General features: G+C 37.0%; 1 protein-coding gene across 1 annotated transcript in view; it reads left to right on the plus strand.

Annotated features, from left to right (window-relative positions):
• The window catches only part of LOC136169203 (glycerophosphodiester phosphodiesterase domain-containing protein 4-like), a 116411-nt gene that overhangs the window by 82322 nt on the left and 14752 nt on the right, over positions 1–19337 (plus strand). The window contains exons 12-13 of the mRNA XM_065937017.1: positions 942–1096; positions 14502–14649. Coding sequence (XP_065793089.1) covers positions 942–1096; positions 14502–14649 — 303 coding nt within the window. The remainder of the gene's footprint in view (positions 1–941; positions 1097–14501; positions 14650–19337) is intronic.

Genomic DNA, 19337 nt, shown 5'->3' on the forward strand with positions numbered 1-19337 from the left:
CCTACCTTGTAGATCTTTCCTGGGATCCTTAAATAATTCTGCTCTCTATAGAAATGGAGTTGGTTGCTTATACAGCTACATGTGGCAATCTAAGATTGACCCAGTTAAATTTACATCATTGGGGAAAACATTGAGGCTGCTTGCTGTTCCAAACCAAATGAAATGTCACCAGTGTGTTAAAAGGGAATGTGTGTGATTGCTATACAATGTGACCTTCACCATCACCAACATACATCTATTAGAAAAGGCCTGAGCATGGAACACTAAGGCTTTGAGGACTTGGTTTTCATTAATAATATAGAAAGGACATCTGGTTCTTATTTGAGCATAGATTTGTTCATCATGTTTCTCAGAACTTGTTGCATTTTGGCAGCTAATCTTTCCAAATGTCTTAAAATTTCAAAATATGGAAGAATGCTATGAGTGAAACAAGTATGTATCTTTGCAAATAGAACTATTTCCACAGATGAGTCATAATAGCATCCCCTGTTAGCAGGATATGGCTCTGCTCAAAGATGATTTTCAGCATCATCAGCCAGAGGAGATGTTTATAATTCTGACTTTTCATCCACACCTACCAACTCCTCATCCACTTTGGCTAGTATGACATCACCGTGGTCCCTTGGTCCCATGAAGTTAACTGGGAAAACACAGCTCCAGAACAACCCTGGTGAAAGCCTCATTATAGGAGTTTGTTAAATGTTGTATGGCAGAAACCAACACAACAATCTAAAGCAATTATCTTCCAATTTAAAGTAAATTGTTTAAAAATGTTCATTAGACAATATTAAGTCAGGTTGACTCTTTCACCAAAGGCTGGATTCTCTCTGCTCCCTGTAAAATGTACCCATGCTGGAATGGCTCTCCTCCCATTCTACATGGGGCTATTTGTGTCTGGACTGCTGATTATCCACTGAAAGATGTCCTATTTCTCCTTATAGATTGCTTGGTTACCAGGTTCTGAGAGAAAGTATATCAAGAGCAAAGCTCCTGGTTTTCAGCATGTGGGCACATATTATACCCTTAAGGAACTTGCAGATGAAAATATCACTAGAATAAATGTTGACTATAAGAGGTTGTACAACAATGGATTGAGGTAACTGATCACATCTCTTTTGGCATGTATTGCTTTACTTGCACAAAATCTGCATCCCAACCAAGGTACTTAGGTTCCTCCTCAGGATATGTGTGTGTGGTTATCTGTTTGGAATCCCCTATTTTCCTCCTCTTGCCCCTCCCACCCTCTGGCAACAAACATTTATCAATGATAGGCTCTCTTCCTGGGACAGTCTCCAGCACCTTTTCCTTGTGCTCCAATCTCTTATCATTGTTGCTCTTTTTTTTTTATATATATAATGTTATCAGTGAAAGTCAGAGCGCAAAAAGTTGGTGATTTCCTCTGCCATTACCCGATAGATTACAGTACCTTATAAATGGCTTTGTGATCCAGATATTTAGATCTCTTATAGGAATAACCCAGGGCATAATTAAATCATTATTTCAAAAAACTTAAAATTGGCAGACGAATGGATAAGAAAGCTGTAATACATATACACAATGGAATATTACTCAACTATTAAAAAGTGAATTTGAATCAGTTCTAATGAGGTGGATGAAACTGGAGTCTATTATACAGAGTGAAGTAAGTCAGAAAGAAAAACACCAATTACAGTATATTAATGCATACATATGTAATTTAGAAAGATGGTAACAATGACCCTATATGTGAGACAGCAAAAGAGACACAGATATAAAGAACAGACTTTTGGACTCTGTGGGAGAAGGTAAGGGTGGGATGATTTGAGAGAATAGCATTGAAACATGTTTATTATCATATGTGAAACAGATCGCCAGCCCAGGTTCGATGCATGAGACGGGGTGCTCAGGGCTGGTGCACTGGGATGACCATGAGGGATGGGCTGGGGAGGGAGGTGGGAAGGGGGTTCAGGATGATGAACACATGTACAGCCATGGCTGATTCATGTCAATGTATGGCAAAAACCACTACAGTATTGTAAAGTAATTAGCCTCCAATTAAAATAAATTAAAAAAATAAATAAAAGGGGGAAAAAACTTAAAATAGCCTAGTATGAGAATAAAGTAAAATCGTTCAGATACCACATTTACAAATATATAATTAGGGACAGATTTTCAGAATTAAAAGCACCTGGGAATGAAATGGTACCTTTTTCAAAGTCAACTGTTATTAGTCACTGCTCATGTTAACCCCTATACCCTTTCTGTTAGATTTTAAAATAATTTTTCAGATAATTCTAAATGCTTCCAAGACACAGCTTCCTTGGAGATATAGATGTAGATGTACATATAGTTACAGGCATCTGTCAAGAGATGTAAATATCAACATAGCTGTAGTTACAGATGTATATCCACAATCTCTCGGGGGCAGTAGGAATTCCCAATGATACCTTTTTGTACTTGAAGCCATGCACTCGGCTGCTGGATGCACTTGTGTTACTTTTCCTGGCTCTTTGACCATAGGGGAATTGATAAAAAGTATGTCATTTTTTTTTCTTTCAACATTAGAAAATCATATATGTATATGTATTTCTGTCTCCTTTTACTTATTTTCATATAGGAAATGTTTCTAGTTAAATTTTTTCTCATAATTATTATTTAGATTACTAGTAGTTGAAATATAATAGCTTCCATTTATTGAGCTTTTATTATGTGTCAAGTGGTTGGTAGACCACAGACTCATGTTCAAAGCCTGGCCTACCCATCAGACAAGTGATGACCACACTTACGACTTAGACAAGTTTCTGCAGTGTTATCCCCATAACAATTTTTATAATCAAACGGGATATTTTCTAGAGTTTCTCTCTGAAGGATCTCACCCCTTATTCCTGTCTTGACTAATTAGTTCATTCCTGTGGATGGTTCTGAGAAGCAGCGTGTCCTTAGAGAAGTTTCTCTTTTTGTTTATTTGTGGTTGAAGGTGGGTTGGACCAATAGGAGACACTACTAACTTTGGAGAGTGTTCAGTTCTGTGTTGATCAGGAGTCTTCCTCCACATTGTAGGATATTTAGCATTCAGTGATGCCACTGCAAAGAGTTGACTCATTGGAAAAGACCCTGATGTTGGGAGGGATTGGGGGCAGGAGGATGAGATGGCTGGATGGCATCACCGACTCGATGGACATGAGTTTGAGTAAACTCCGGGAGTTGGTGATGGACAGGGAGGCCTGGCGTGCTGCGATTCATGGGGTTGCAAAGAGTCGGACATGACTGAGCGACTGAACTGAACTGATGTCACTGCATCATTGTGACAATCTTAAATGCCCTAGATATTTCCACATGTCATCTGAGAAGATGATTGTTGCTCCCATTGAGAGCCATAGGCTAGATGATTGTGTCTAGGTGCATGTTCAACTTCAGCCCAGGATTTTGTGATTATTTAAGGAGATGCAAATGCTGTCCCAACACTCAGGCATATCTTCACTCTTAGGAACTGGTAAGCAGGAGCTGTTAATGTGGCACGCCATTCAGGCAGTCAGAAATGGTGTACCCTCAGCACAAAGACATGTCACAAAAATGGCACCAAAAAACTCAAGTTTCCATATGTGACTTCTTACATAGCCAGAAAAATGATAGAGTATTAGTCCCATTTGAGAACCCACTTAAATTGAAAATAAAAGCCATATCTCACTTCAACTAACGTGTATCTCACTATTGAGAGATTTTGAGACTAGCAACTTGTTTGTTGCTGCTGTAGGGCAAGCTTGCCAACCTCAAGGCTAGGTACTTGAAATCAGCAACCATAAGCAGTAGAAATACTGAAACTGAATAGTGCTATTTCTGATGACTCAGTGACTTATTTCACTATCTAAACTTTACATGGTTTAATGTGACACTTTGGAAGCTACTTGTTTTGAAAAATTGTCTATAATAAATCTTTTGGTTTTGAACATCAAAAAAGAAAAGCAGTTTAATTTAGCTCAGCAAATATTTCACAAATAGTAATATGTATATAGACCAACTAGTTTTAGTGAAAAGTCAACACAAGCAAGATATGATTCTTTTTGTAAGGAAACCCATAGATTCTAGTAGAGGAGTATAAGGGTTTTTTAAGTATACCTATACTACAGGGTGGATTGTGATTATTCATGAACCAGACTTTATTCCAAGCACTTCTCCTCAAGACACACTGAATTTTAAGAAATTCAGCAGTTGTACCTTGCTAGTCATATACTGTTTATGATCAGAATATTTATTCCGATCACATTTCCAATACAGTTTCTATGGTGAGTGTTCATTTTGATCAGACCACTAGTGCAAGACATTGTGACCTCACCATTTTGACTGAGAATGCTTTAAATACATTGTTTTAACCAAAACTATATGACTACAAAGATGTCCTCTGATTTATTTCTGATGTGGGAATTTTAAGTGTTTTTAAAATTTTTAATTTTGAAAACTAATTTGTTGAGGTAAAATTCCCATAAAATTAACCAATTTAAAGTAAAAATTCAGTAGAATTTAGTACATTCAGAATGTTGTTCAGCTGTCACCTCTAGGTCCAGTACATTTTGGTATTGGACATTTTTGTTTTCCCCTTTTTTGGTCAGTCTTGCTAGAGGTTTATGAATTGTACTAACCATTTCAAAATACCAAGTTTTAGCTTCATTAGCTATATTCTGTTGCAGATTTTCTTTCCTATTTCATTGACTGCTGTTATCTTTATTTTTTTTTTTTGTATTTCCTTTAAGTTTACTTTGCTCTTCTTTTATTAGTTTCTTTAGGTAGAAAATTAGGTGTTTGATTCTAAATTTTCTCTTCTAGCATAAACATTTAAAGCTTTAAATTACCATACAAGCATTACTTACATTCCACAACATCCAATTTAAAACATTTAAAAAGTGTTTTATTTCCCACTTGACTCATAGATTACTTAGAAATGAATTGCTTTTTAAAAATGTATTAATGCACCTATCCTTAGTGTTATTTGCTTTTGACTTAAATTCATTGTGTGTGTGTGTGTGTGTGTGTGTGTGTGTTAGTCATGCAGTTGTGTCCAACTCTGTGACCCGTGGACTGCAGCCCGCCAGGTTCCTCTGTCCATGGGATTTTCCAGGCAAGAATACTGGAGTGGGTTGCCGTTTCCTTCTCCAAATTCATTGTGATCAAAGAACAAGTCTCTAAGACTTCAATACTTTAAATGTATTTAAACTGGTCTCCTTGCCTACTAAATCATTTATCTTGATGAATTTCCCATGTCCACCTAAAAATGATGAGCTCTGTTCGTCTCTTGGATGTGGTGTTCTGTAAATATTGGTCAGTTTAAATCGGTTGACAGTCTTTTTAAACATTTAATACTGTATTTTCCCCTTTTTCTGTTGGGTTAACACAAAGCTAACGCTTTGTTTCTTGCAGGTCAAACTCGCACACAGCAGAGAACTTACCTGCTGTGAAGCTTTACTGTTGATTTCAGAGGTACAGCAGTCAGTCAAGAGGTTTAGACAGCGCAAGGAGAGGTGGTCACTGATGGCAGCTTCACAGGGTTTTTTTTTTATTGGATTCATACTCTGTGGCCTACAGTAATAGACAAGAGTGCCAAGTGAGTTTCTGCAGGGCTGTTTCACTTAGAGGGGAGCGTTTGCATTACAGAACATCTGCATTTAATATTCCCAAAGAGATGTGTAGTTTATGTGACCTTCTCCAGGGAACCATGCCTCATAAATCCACATTCTATAATTACTTACAAAATATATAATAAATATTCAACCAGGAGATCTTTTTAAAAAAATATTCTATGCATAAGGCCTCTCTTCACAGTAAATATAATTCTATTTAGAAAAGAAGTAGCTACCATATCGACAAGATTAGATCATGTCACCTGCCTCTTACCTCTGTGAGCAGTCTGCCACACACCAGAGAAATGAAGGGCTCCAAGTGCCTCGTCTGTCAATTGTGGAGAGAGGGGTATTGATATCTCCCACTCTGGTTGCTGATTTGTGTTATTTCTCACTTTAGCTCTGTTTATTGTTATTGTTATTACTGTGGTTGTTTGGCTTATATTTTAAACACTTTTAAAAAATACATTTAAATTTAGAATTGTTAGATCTTCTTGGTGAATTCACCCTTTCATTATGAAATATCCATGGTCTCTGGTTATAATTCTTGTCTAAATATTGCTTTTATTAATATTGCTACATTTTCTTATAGTTAGTGTTTGTGTGTTGTTTTTTTTTGTCCTTTGTCTTTCAACAGCTTTGCATATTTATGTTTAAAGTGCATCATTTATAAACATTGGTGTTTGCTTTTATATTTATGAGGATTATCTCTATTTTTTAATGAGAATTGTTGGTTCATTAATATTTAGTTTACCTGGTATACTTGGGTTTGCATTATAATTAAGACCATTTTTTCCTATTTATCTTCTCTATTCTTGGTGAGTTGTTTTGGTTGTTCTTTCCTATGTTTTAATTTTTTAGTTAATTTCTAATTCTTTAGTGTTCTTTTCTGTCTCCTCTATAGACTTCTACATTTTTGAATTATTTTTTAGTGGTGGCTGTAGGGATTATAATTATTATTATAATCTACTGTAAATTAATATTATTCTATAATATAAAATACAAAATATTAAAGCCTTAGGGCAACACAGTTCTATTTACTACTTTCTGCCCTTTGTGTTCTTCTTGTTATAACACTTTTGATATAAAACCCAGAGTTGTTGTTGTTCAGTCACACAGTCATGTCCGCCTCTTTGTGACCCCATGGACTGCAGCACGCCAGGCTTCTCTGTCCTTCACCATTTCCTGGTGAAGGACAGAGCTTGCTCAAACTCATGTTCATTGAGTTGGTGAAGCCATTCAACCATCTTGTCCTCTGTTGTCCCCTTCTCCTCCTGCCTTCAATCTTTCCCAACATCAGGGTCTTTTCTAATGAATCAGCTCTTCATATCAGGTGGCCAGAGTGCTGGAGTATCAGCGTCAGCATCAGTCCTTCCAGTGAACATTCAGGGTTGATTTCCTTTGGGGCTGACTAGGGCTGACCTAGACGGGTGGGTGTGGGGTAAGAGGAAGGTCCGAGAGAGGAAATACATGTATGCCAATAGTTGATTCACTTTGTTGTATAGCAGATCTAAAATTGAGTCTCTTGTAAACACCGTGAAATGTGCTTTTATGCATTCTGCCAATCTCTGTTTGATTGGAGAGTTTAATCCATTTCCACTTAAAGTAATTACTGATAAGGGGGGCTGTTGTCATGTTACTTCTGTCATGTCTGTAAATATTTGTTATTTTGTTTCTGTCATGTTTTAACTTGTTCTTTCTGTATACTTTATAATCTTTTACCCCTTATTTCCTGCCTTACTGTTTTCTTTTGTGTTTAGTTATTTTTTGTAGTGAAACATTTAAATCCTTTTCTCATTTCCTTTTTTACATATTATATACCTAATTTCCCTAAGGTTACCATGGGAATTGCACTTACCATGTAATATTATGACACTGTGATTGAATGTATACCAGCTTAAATTCAATGATATGCAATAGCTCTTCTCCTTCACAGGTCCATTCCTACCCCTTTTGCTTGTTGATGTCAGAAAACATCTTTTTTCATTGTGTGCCCCTAAATATAAACTAATGATACTTCTAAATGTAGTCATTTCTCAAATGATATTGAAAACAACATGTGGAGTGATAACCAGAGTTACAAAAATACTGGTTTTTAGACTAATGATTGTGTGTTTTTTTTTCTTTAAGTATTTCAGTCTTAAATTATGTGAAAAATAAAGACATATTAAAGTCGTTGTATTTACAGACCAGTTTTACAGTAATGCTAGATTTTAAATTTGCCCGTGTATTTACTTTTACTGAAATCCTTATGTTACCATACAGCATTGATTTACTATCTCATGACTTTATTTCACCTTGGCGGACTCCCTTGAATTTTTCTTACAGGGTCAGTCTAGTGGCCATGAACTCCCTCAGCTTTCATTTGGGAATGTCTTAATTTCCACCTCTTATTGAGTCCATGCTCATATTTCTCGCTCCACAACAAGCCAGTAAATTGAGATGGTTTTTTGGGGCAAGTATTAACAACTTGGTTCAGAAAACTGGCAGACTGAGAAGATGTCTAGTATCTCATAGAAACATCTCGCCAACTTAGAACTTAGTCTTCATTTATACTACAAGTGGAGGGGTTGTGGTTGGTTGGTGCAAACTTCTTGGTGTATGAATCCTCTGTTCTTGCAGGTGTCCATGTAGTTCAGATCATGATTCCCTTGGGGGTGGGGATAAAGAGCTCTGTCTCTTTTTTGGAGAGGGCATTTCATGAATGCCATCTATAATCTTTTTTTTTTCCCCCATCTAGCCTTAAAGCATGTTCTGGTAGGATTCTGATGTCAAGCTGTTCTGGCAAAAAAGTTATTTGAGCATTTCATATACAAAGGAAATCTCAACTCAAAAGGATTGGTTACTCTGGCATATATAAGAAGCTGTATTTCAGGATGCGGTCCCTTAGTTGGCATTCTGGAGTTTGTAAGAAGGAATGATTTTGTACTTCTTTAGAGAGTTTTGTGACTGAGATGGATCGAGATGTTTTCTGTGCCACCCTAGTGTTTACCATAAGGTATGTTGCACCCTTGTCTATCAGAAAGTCAATCAGATCATTCCCCACTGTCAGTTTTACCTTGGGCTCCTGTGGGGAAATTGTAATTGGGTGCCTCAAGTCCAAGAGAGAATCTGAGCTTCTTCATTCATCAGAGTTTTCCTCCCTTTCTGCCATATGAAAGGTTCCTATATTTCTTTGTTTTGTTTTTGGTGTTTTAGCCCAGGGCAATCTTTTTTTGTACTGTCCTTCCTCCTTACAGTAAGTGCATTGTTCCTTCCTTAGTGATGGCTTACCGCTATTCTGGTTACTTGTCTTCTGTGAATCAAATGCTGTTGCCAAAAAAGTGGCATTCTGTTTGCATCTTCTTATTTCTGTTATTGTTTCCTGTTGTTGAATACTTTAAAAGCAGCATCTACCAACTGAGAAGGGTTCATTCCAAATGCACCATCTCATGTCTGCAATTTTATCATATTTACATTTCTAGCACTTTTAGAGACCCCAGGATCTGCCGTGGGCTTGATAAATTCATTGAAAAAATTCAGAGGAGTCTTTATTTGTTTTTTACTGAATTAAAAATAATTTATTGAAACCATCCTGCTCGCTGTTTGCATTTAGGCCCTCACAGGATAATGGCATAGGGGAAATTGACTTGAGCAGGGAGTGACTCCTGGTCCAAACTTGGTGTTCTAACAGGTCTAAGATGGCAATACCAGACTCTGTGCTCCAGGACCTAATACAGGATTTTCTAATTGATCCCTATAAGGTGTGGGAGCCAGTTCGAACATTTCCTGAGCCCCAGCATTGGGAACTGGCTCTGACTGTACAGGAAAGTAATGAAATAATGAGACATAGATATATTCACATAGCAGCCAGAGTGGCTGGCGCAGGTGGCTCAGGCAGAGAGGTAAAGGTTTTAAACAACATATCCTCACTCTAGTTCCCTTTCTTCTTTAATTTTCCCTGATGTAATAGCACAAATATTTGCACATAGGGCATTTCATCATTCTTCCCCATAGTCTTTACAGAATAGCTCTAATTGCAGAGTTGTATAGTCTTTTTTAGTGTTTTACTGTAAAACAAAAATAGCAATTGATCATCTTATAACCATTTTGCCTTGGCATAAACCTATCAGCCGAATTCTGGGCTGAGGCTTTCAGTTTTAAGAACAAAGTGGGAATTTTCTTTTCTCACTGGGAATGTCTCACTCTCAGACACAGACAGACAAGTTTTTTTGTGTGTGTATGTTCCTTTCTTCCATTTGACATCAGTAAACTTTTAAATATCACAGACTGATTTGACTGTAAATGAAAAAATGGTTCCAAAACAAAGTGAAACAAAAGCTTAAAGGCAAACAGATAATTCTAAATAAACTCTTAAGTTTGGTCTTGGGGTTTTACATATACCAGTGACACAGGCTGGAGAAGTGAAAGGCAACCCACTCCAATATTCTTGCCTGGCAAATTTCATGGACACAGGAGCCTGGTGGGCTACAGTTCGTGGTGTCGCAAAGAGTCGGATATACCTGAGTGACTTTCACTTTCAGTGACACAGGAGATCACAGATTATGCAATTAACACAGCAAAGGTGGCAGTACATGGTACACAGGGTCTCAAGATAACCATATAAATCCCATTGGAGTTCCAGACAGGTGCTGTGACCACACATTGTTACAACAGAATATTCTCTTTTTCTTAGTCATGGGTTCGTAACTGTAATCAGACCACTCCCCAGAGGACGTTCTTTAGTAATAGTGGTTTTAAAGACAGAAATATAAGACAGACAAACAAATGGCACACACAGATGCTTTCATTCAAAGAAACAGATAAACCAGTTTGAAAATCGGATAAAAATCAGCAACTCTTTCCTCTCTCCAGCAGGGTACCCTAAAAAAAATTGACTTATGCCTGAGAGGAAAAGCCCCAAACAGAGAGGAGTAAAGTTTTTGGTTTATACGCAGCAACAGCTTACCTATTGACTTCCAGATACCAATTGCTCATTCCAACTGCCAAGTGCTGGGATAGCTGGGGCCACTTTGGGGGAATTTTGTATGGTAGATCTTCAGCATAAGTGGTCCCAGTAGTTTCTAGGGCCTTATCCAATAATTTCTAAGCTGGGGATAGCTGGCCATGAGCAGCAGGGATCCTCTCTAAATTCACCAAAATTTTTTACCTAAATCCAAGCTCATACTGCTTGCTACATGACAGTTACTGGGTCAAGGAGTAGCAGCTTTCTTTGGAAAGCCAGCAGACTGAGAATATGGTGAATGAATGTCCCAAAGCACCATCTTATCCAAGTTAGAATTTGGGCTTTCTATGTTCCTAAAGGAGAGACGATGTGGTTGGTTGTTGGAACTTCTTGGTATCTTTTGTTGTTGCGCCTGTCCACGTAGGTCACATCACAATGTTCCTGAAAACCTCCAACAAGATAAGTGCTATTCTGTGTTCCACAACTTTTAATCTCCATGTAAATGGAAAAGTGTTATACTTTAATAAGTCATAGCCTTGAGAATGAACTGTGCTATATATATCAGGCCGTAGGCAGCATTCTTGCAATAGAGTATGCAATTTAACTTGCATATTAGAATAAACAGATCTAATATGGAGTCAGATTTTTTTTCCTATAACACCCATTATTTGTAAAAGACAGACTTTGCTGGATATAAATGTCTTCATTGACAGGCTTTTCTTTTAACACTTAGACTATGTGGATTCACTACCTTCTGTCTTCCAAAATTTCTGATGAGAAATCTGCTCAGGATGTGATTGAGGATCATTGTATGTAACAAGCTGCTTTCAAGAGTCTTTTCTTTGCCTTTGGCTTTTGAAAGTTTGATTATAATATGTCATAGGGTGGATCTCTTTGAGTTCATCTTGGTGTACCCTAGATACACGAGGATAGTGACCTTTTGGCCCATCTTGGCTTCCATAAGCTGTGTGCAAGCTGCTCCAGGAACATGGGCACAGCTGCCTGTGATAGGGCTGAGAATGCAGAGTGGATAATTGATACTGTGCTAATTACTGAAATTGACCAAAGTTAACCATAACTTATAAAACTTCCCTGGAAGTTTCAAGACTTCAGTAAACCCCATAGAGCCAAAGCAGTTACATTTGGTAGATTTTGCCAGTGCAATTATTGTTTAGATGGGGGCAGGTTCCTGGTGCTTCTTTTTCTGCTGTCTTCCCAGAATTGCCTGCTGTGAATATAAGTTGTTACCTCTGAGGGATAAATGCCCAAGAATGCAAATCCTGGGGTATGATAGTTTGACGAGTTTTATAAGGAACTTTATAAGTTTTATATAGTTTATGAGAAACTGCCAAACATTTTCAGAGGGCCTATACCATTTTATGTTCCCACTAGCAATGTATGATGATCCAAAGGTTCTCCATCCTTGCTAGTTTAGGGCATTGTGATTTATTTTTAAATGTAGTCATTCTGTTATGTGTGTAGTGATATCTCATTGTGGTTTTAATTTTCATTCCCTGGTGAGTAATGATATTGAACATCTTCTCATATGCTAAGTTGCCATGGTCTATCCTCTCCAGCAAAATGTCTTATCATACCATTTCTAACTGAACTGCTTGATTTTTTTATTGTTAAATTTTGAGAGTTTTTTGTGTGAGTATAGTTCTTTGTTGGATATTTGGTTTGCAAATGTTTTGTCCCAGTCTGTTTCAGGAGTGTACCATCTCCTTAACAGAGTCTTCCACAAAGCAAAGACTTCCACAAAGTCTTAACATTTTGATTATGTTTACCTTTTCAATTTTCTCTTTTATGAGTCTTGCTTTTAATGTCAAGTCTAAGAGCTCTTTGTCTAGCCCTTAGATCTCAAAGATTTCTGTTTTTTTCCCCAAAAGCTTTATGATTTTACATTGTGTACTTAACTCTGTGATCCATCTTTAGTCAATTTTTATATGAATTATGTGGTGTGGGTCAAAGTTTTCTGTTTTTTGCCTTTGCCTATGCAATTGCTCTAGTACTGTTTGTTGAAAAACACTTTTTATTTCATTGATTTAATTTTGCACCTTTAACAATTATCATTTTGACGTGTTTGTGTGGGGTCTGTTTATGGCTTTTAAATTGTTCAGTTGCTCAGTTGTGTCCAACTCTTTGTGATTTTAAATTATGTTCCACTAATCTCTCTTCTCTAAGACCACAGTATTTTGATTACTGTAGCTATATAGTAAGCCTTAATATTGGGTAGTGTGATTCTTTCTCACTTTATTCTTTTTTAGTATCATTTTAGTTAATTTTGGGCTGTGCCTTACTATATACATTTCAGAATCAGCTGGGCTAATTGTACAAAAATCCTTTCTGGTATTTTCATAGGAATTGCATTAAGCTTGCGGATCACTGTGAGAATTGACATCTTTACAATGTTGAGTCTTCTAATTCATAAACACATATGTCTCTTCACTTTTTAAATCTTCTTTGATGACTTTCATCAGTTCTTTGTAGTTTATGGCTTATAGGTTTCGTTAAGTTAGTACCTAAGTATTTACTTTTCTTTGGAGTAATTGTTTATGGTATTGTTTCAATTTCTATATAGAAATGGAATGGTTTTGTGTATTGGTTTCAAAAAGTTTTGAAAAGTAGGTTTTTATTACTATTTCCTTATTTCTATTAAAAAAATCTTTTAGGTGATCTGTAGAATTGTCTTAGAGACAATTCCAACATACTAGGTAACTAATTGCAAGCACTCCTGCAAATGTAGTAGTATGATTTTTTATTTTCCAATTTATACACTGAGCCTAATAAGAACCTGCCAAGCTAGTATATGACAAAACTGCATTCACACCCAGGCTTGTACAGAGCTGTTTCCAATATACTGTGCCATCTCAGGGTTAAAACAAAAATTTTTGAAGGGATTTGTATGGTATATTTTGTGAGAAGTTTTCTCTGAAGATGAGAACTTGATTAGAATTACTAGATGTTCTTCTGCTTATTTTCTTTCCATAGCTATAGATACTGTGTGCATATCTACTGACATTTAGTGCACAGGGAAATTTGGGTTCCATTTCTCCTACTCAGTGCTTTTGAAAATTCTTTTAAAAATTTGAAATGTAAATATTTACCAGATAGGTATTCATTTATTTATTACTTCATGTTAACTATTTATGAAGCAGGTACTGAATATATGGAAATGAATAAGACAGAATCTCTGCTTTAATACGCTTACAGTCAAGTAAAGAAGACCGTTAGGAAAGCAGGTAGAGTAGAGAGTGGTAAGTTCTCTGAAGGAAGTAAATGTATTTGCTTCACAGTAGTATGTGGAGCTCACTCATACTAGCTCATTGGAGCCAAAGAGGTTTGCAAACCTGTTTTAACAGTGGTGGTTGAAATTGGGCTAAGGTTTCCCAGGTGGTGCTAGTGGTAAAAATCCAGCCTACCAGTGCAGGAGACGTAAGAGGCGTGGGTTCATCCCTGGGTTGGGAAGATCCCCTGGAGGAGGGCATGGAAACTCTATTATTCTTGCCTGGAGAATCCCATGGACAGAGGATCCTGGTGAGCGCCTGTCTATAGGGTCTCAGAGTGGAACACAACTGAGGTGACTTAGCATGCATTCATACATAGGAATATTTATACCATGGAAATTGGCTAATTCTAGTAGGGCTTTTCTTCCTCCCATTTCCCCCTCCATCTTTTCTTCACTCTCTACCCCTCTTTCTTCCTTCCTTCCTCTTTTCTTCCTTTATTTCTTTTCCCCTTAGGGCATGCATACTACTGTTGATGGAGGAGGAAAGGTATTAAATGCAGTTCTGGGTCTCACTGTAACATGAGCTCATTCTACGTGTCATGTCATAAGTCGTCCCATGTCCAACTAATTCTGGCGATTTAAGCTACAGTCTTTCACAGATATTGTGGCTGTTTACCTTTTAGATGATAAAAATAAGATTAAATCTAAATCTCCTGTGGGTTCCTTTTCTTCCCAGAGAATATAAAGCAGCTAATATCAGCATCAACTTATACGTCGTCAATGAACCTTGGCTTTTCTCATTGGTCTGGTGCTCCAGTATTCACTCCGTGACCACAGACAACATTGAAGTCCTGAATGAGATGAATTACCCTTACTACTTCATGGTGAGCTGGTTGTTCAGATTATTCTTCCTAGACTGATACAATGGGAGTCTCTGTCCCCACCCACCCCTACATTGCCCACTGTGCAGTCCCCAGGGTAGCTACTTAAGAGCAGAAATGATATGTGACATTGGAGATATGGCATTGTCCCTTCTCTCACTCAGATCCTTCTGTTATTCTCAGGGAGAAATTACTGTTGGTATAAATAATTGGCTGTTTATTGAATCCCCACAATGTGCCCTTCTTGGATACTGTAATTCAGCCCTCTGAGCTAGCCACTAGGAGTAATGCACGGGGAATCTGAAGTTTGAAGCTTCACATGATGCAGGATTCACAGTGTCTGACTCCAGTGTGTTGATACTGCATCCCCACCTGCAGGCAGAGCAACAGTGACAGTGGCATGAGGTGTGGGAATTCAAGTGTACTTGAATTCCAAAGTGAAAACTGTGGGTGCTGACCAAAATGCTTTTGAGAAGGAGTGTGAGTGTCCATCACCTAGCTTGATTTCCCCTCTGTCCTGTTTCTGCTTATGATCAGAGGCATGGGGGCCTGAACACCTGAGTTATACTTCCAGCTGAATCCCATCACTTGGTATCTATGAAGGGAACCCCAGCTAACCAGTTAACTGCTACAGAGCCCATTTTTCTTATCAGTGTGTAAATAGGATGACTGCGTCAGACACAATAGGCAACAACAGAAAACAGCTTAATTTCTCTTTGCTGACTTTTTGAACTGCTATGTGAGCTAGACTTTTCCTTACTGTGAGTGAGATTTCTCTCAGATCCCATAGTTTTTCTAGTCATTCTTAGATAATCTCTCAACGTACTGTTTAGTCACCAAAAATTTTGATCCTCAGTTCAGGATCAAAATGTGTAGTTCAGAATAATAACTCAAATTCTAAACTGCCTTGAAAATTAAAGCTTTAGGCAGAGAAACCTAAATGAGAAGACTGAATATTTTTGGTTGCCTTCTCCATTCTTCCAGCCTTACTGGCCCCCTTTTTTTTTCTGACTTGCTCAAGGTCAGGAGCAGGTACAAGGTAGTTAGGGCAAAGGGCACAGTCTTGTAGGGTCGGTATTTCGTTGAGGCCCTCTGGTGGCAGTGTAAAATTGCCTACTCCTTCTTTCTTGGTGGCTTAGGGAGGTTTCTACAGATGATCCTCAAGGAAACCTAGAATGGCAGGTCTCTTGGCACAAGTGAAGCCTCTTCACTTGTCTTTCCCCATATTATCCCTCTTCTTGTATGTACTATATACTTTTCTTATGTTTTGATTTTTAAAATTGCAGTGTAAACTTCATTATATAAAATTCAGTTATTACAAAAATGTAAATTAGAAAGCAGTGCATCCTTCATAATCCTACCCCCTAAATCAGTAATGACTCAAAATTGTCCCTTCAGATATATTAAATAAAACTTTTTATTTCAATACTTGGATTGATAATATTTAAATTTATAATAAATTCATATGTTTCAAAATCAAAGAGTGTAAAAGGATGTAAGTAAATAACTTCTTTCTAGAAGAAGGACGTTTAAAGGACTGAAGGTAACTTTGGTTAAGGAGGTGACCAGCATCCTAAAGGCTTTCCTAAGCAGTCCATTCTCAGGGTCAGAATATGCAGATTCAGATCTTGGCTCAACCACTTACTGTGTTAACTCTTGGAAATGTTATCTAACTTGCTGGGCTTTAGATTGTTTATTTGTAAATTGGAGATAAAACTAGTACAATAGAAGCAGTTTTATCCAACACACATGGGTCTGCTTAGTGTTCTGTTTGTTGAAAAAGTTAGAACAGGACATCATGAAATAAGTTATATATAGTCTATTACCATTTTATTATGTTTAAAAAACATACCTAATATTTAGTGGCTTAAAATGAACAAATATTTGTCTGTCACATTCCGTATGATGGCTGAGTTGTTTCTCCAGCCTGAGACAGCTTGACTGGACTTGGTGGTCTAGGATGGCCTCATCCACATGTCTAGGTTCTTACCTGGGATGACTGTAGTTCCTTCATTTGGTCACTCATCCTCAAGGAGGCCAGCCTGTGCATGTTCACCTGCTGGCGCTGGATTTCCAGCAGCAGAGAGGTCAAGCACCAGTGCACATGCTTTCTTAAGGATCTCCCAGTGTGATGTTTGTAAATGTACCACTGGCCAAAGAAAATCACATGATTAGGTTCAGATTCAAGGTGGGTCAGGGGGAAAAACAGTCTTTACCTCTTAAAGGAAAGTGACAGTGCAGTCACATTTCACATAGGCCTGCATTTTGAATCAAATAATGTGGCCATTTTTATAAACAATCTACCACAAAAACAAACTCAGAATGGATTAAAGATGTAAGACCAGATACTTTAAAATTCTTAGAGGAAAGCATACAACACTGTACCCTGTAGGACTCTCATCCAGATTCATTGGAGAAATCAAAAACTTTGTAGAAAAGCAAAAGCTAAGAGAATTCAGCACCAGCAGACCAGCATTGCAACAAGTACTAAAGGAACTTCTCTAAGGAGAAATGAAAAAGCCACAAATAGTGACAGAAGAAATTACGAATGGAGAAACTCACCGATAAAGGCAAACATACAGTAAAGATAGAAAATCATCTGTGCACCAAAATATGACATAAAAGCCGTCAATTGTGAGGAGAGCACAAATGGAGGATATTGGAAATGCATGTGAAATTAAAAGACCTTAAAACAATCTTGTTTATATATAGACTGCTATGTCAAAACCCCATGGGGAATACATGTAAATCCGTGGCTGATTCATGTCAATGTATGACAAAACCCACTACAATTTTGTAAAGTAATTAGCCTCCAACTAATAAAAATAAATGAAAAAAAAAAAAAAAAAAAAAAAAAAAAAACCATGGTTACCACAAGCCAAAAATCTACAGTACATACACATACACAAAAGAGAGAAAGAATCCAAACACAACACTAAAGTTAGTCATTAAATCACAGGAGAAAAAAAGAAGTAAAAAGACCTGTAAAAACAAACCCAAAACAATTAAGAAAATTGTAATAGGAAAATATATATCCATAATCGCCTTAAATGTAAATGGGTTAAATACTCCTATCAAAAGACATACACTGGCTGAATGGATACTAAAATAAGACCCATATGTATGATGTTTATATGAAACCCACTTCAGACGCAGGGATATATATATAAACTGAAAGTGAAGGGATGAAAAAGATATTCCATGTAAGTGGAAATCAAAAGAAAATTGATTTTGATATGAGCAATACTCATATCAGACAAAATAGACTTTATAAAATAGAGATTGTTATAAGGGACAAAAAAGGACACTACATGACAATCAAAGGAACAATCCAAGAAGAAGGTATAACAATTGTAAATATATATCCACCCAAATATTAAGTACCTTAATACATAAGGCAAACAATAACAACCATAAAGTGAGAAATTGACAGGAACACAGTAATAGTGGGGGACTTTAATATTTCATTTACACCAATGGGCTGATCTTTCTGACAGGAAAATTGATAAGGAAACACAAGTCTTAAATTACACATTAGACCAGATATTAACTAATATTTACAGAGCATTCCATCCCAGTGTAACACAATACACATTGTCCTTAAGTGCACATGGAACATTCTCCAGGATTGACCATATGCTGGGCCACGAAGTCAGTCTTGGTAAATTTAAGAATATTGAAGTTACATCAAGTATCTTTTCTGATCACAATACTATGATACTAGAAATCAACTACAAGGGGAAAAAATGTAAAAAACCAAAAACACGTGGAGGCTTAATAATATGTTACTAAGCAACCAATAGATCACTGAAGAAATGAAAGAAGTTAGAAGATACCTAGAGACAAATGAAAATGAAAACATGAGAACAAGACAAGGATGCCCACTCTCACCACTACTATTCAACATAGTGTTGGAACTTTTGGCCACAGCAATCAGAGCAGAAAAAGACATAAAAGGAATCCAGATAGGAAAACAAGAAGTGAAACTCTCGCTGTTTGCAGATGACATGATCCTCTACATAGAAAACCTTAAAGACTCTACCAGAAAATTACTAGAGCTAATTAATGAATATAGTAAAGTTGCAGGATATAAAATTAACACACAGAAATCCCTTGCATTCCTATACACTAACAATGAAAAAACAGAAAGAGAAATTAAGGAAACAATACCATTCACCATTGCAACAAAAAGAATAAAATACTTAGGAGTATATCTACCTAAAGAAACAAAAGACCTATATATAGAAAACTATAAAACACTGATGAAAGAAATCAAAGAGGACACAAACAGTTGGAGAAACATACCGTGTTCATGGATTGGAAGAATCAATATTGTCAAAATGGCTATTCTACCCAAAGCAATCTATAGATTCAATGCAATCCCTATCAAGCTACCAATGGTATTTTTCACAGAACTAGAACAAATAATTTCACAATTTGTATGGAAATACAAAAAACCTCAAATAGCCAAAGTAATCTTGAGAAATAAGAATGGAACTGGAGGAATCAACCTGCCTGACTTCAGGCTCTACTACAAAGCCACAGTCATCAAGACAGTATGGTACTGGCACAAAGACAGAAATATAGATCAATGGAACAGAATAGAAAGCCCAGAGATAAATCCACGAACCTATGGACAGCTTATCTTTTGACAAAGGAGGCAAGGATATACAATGGAAAAAAGACAATCT

Source organism: Muntiacus reevesi, chromosome 5 (assembly GCF_963930625.1).
Source record: "Muntiacus reevesi chromosome 5, mMunRee1.1, whole genome shotgun sequence".
NCBI classification, from domain to species: Eukaryota; Metazoa; Chordata; class Mammalia; order Artiodactyla; family Cervidae; genus Muntiacus; species Muntiacus reevesi.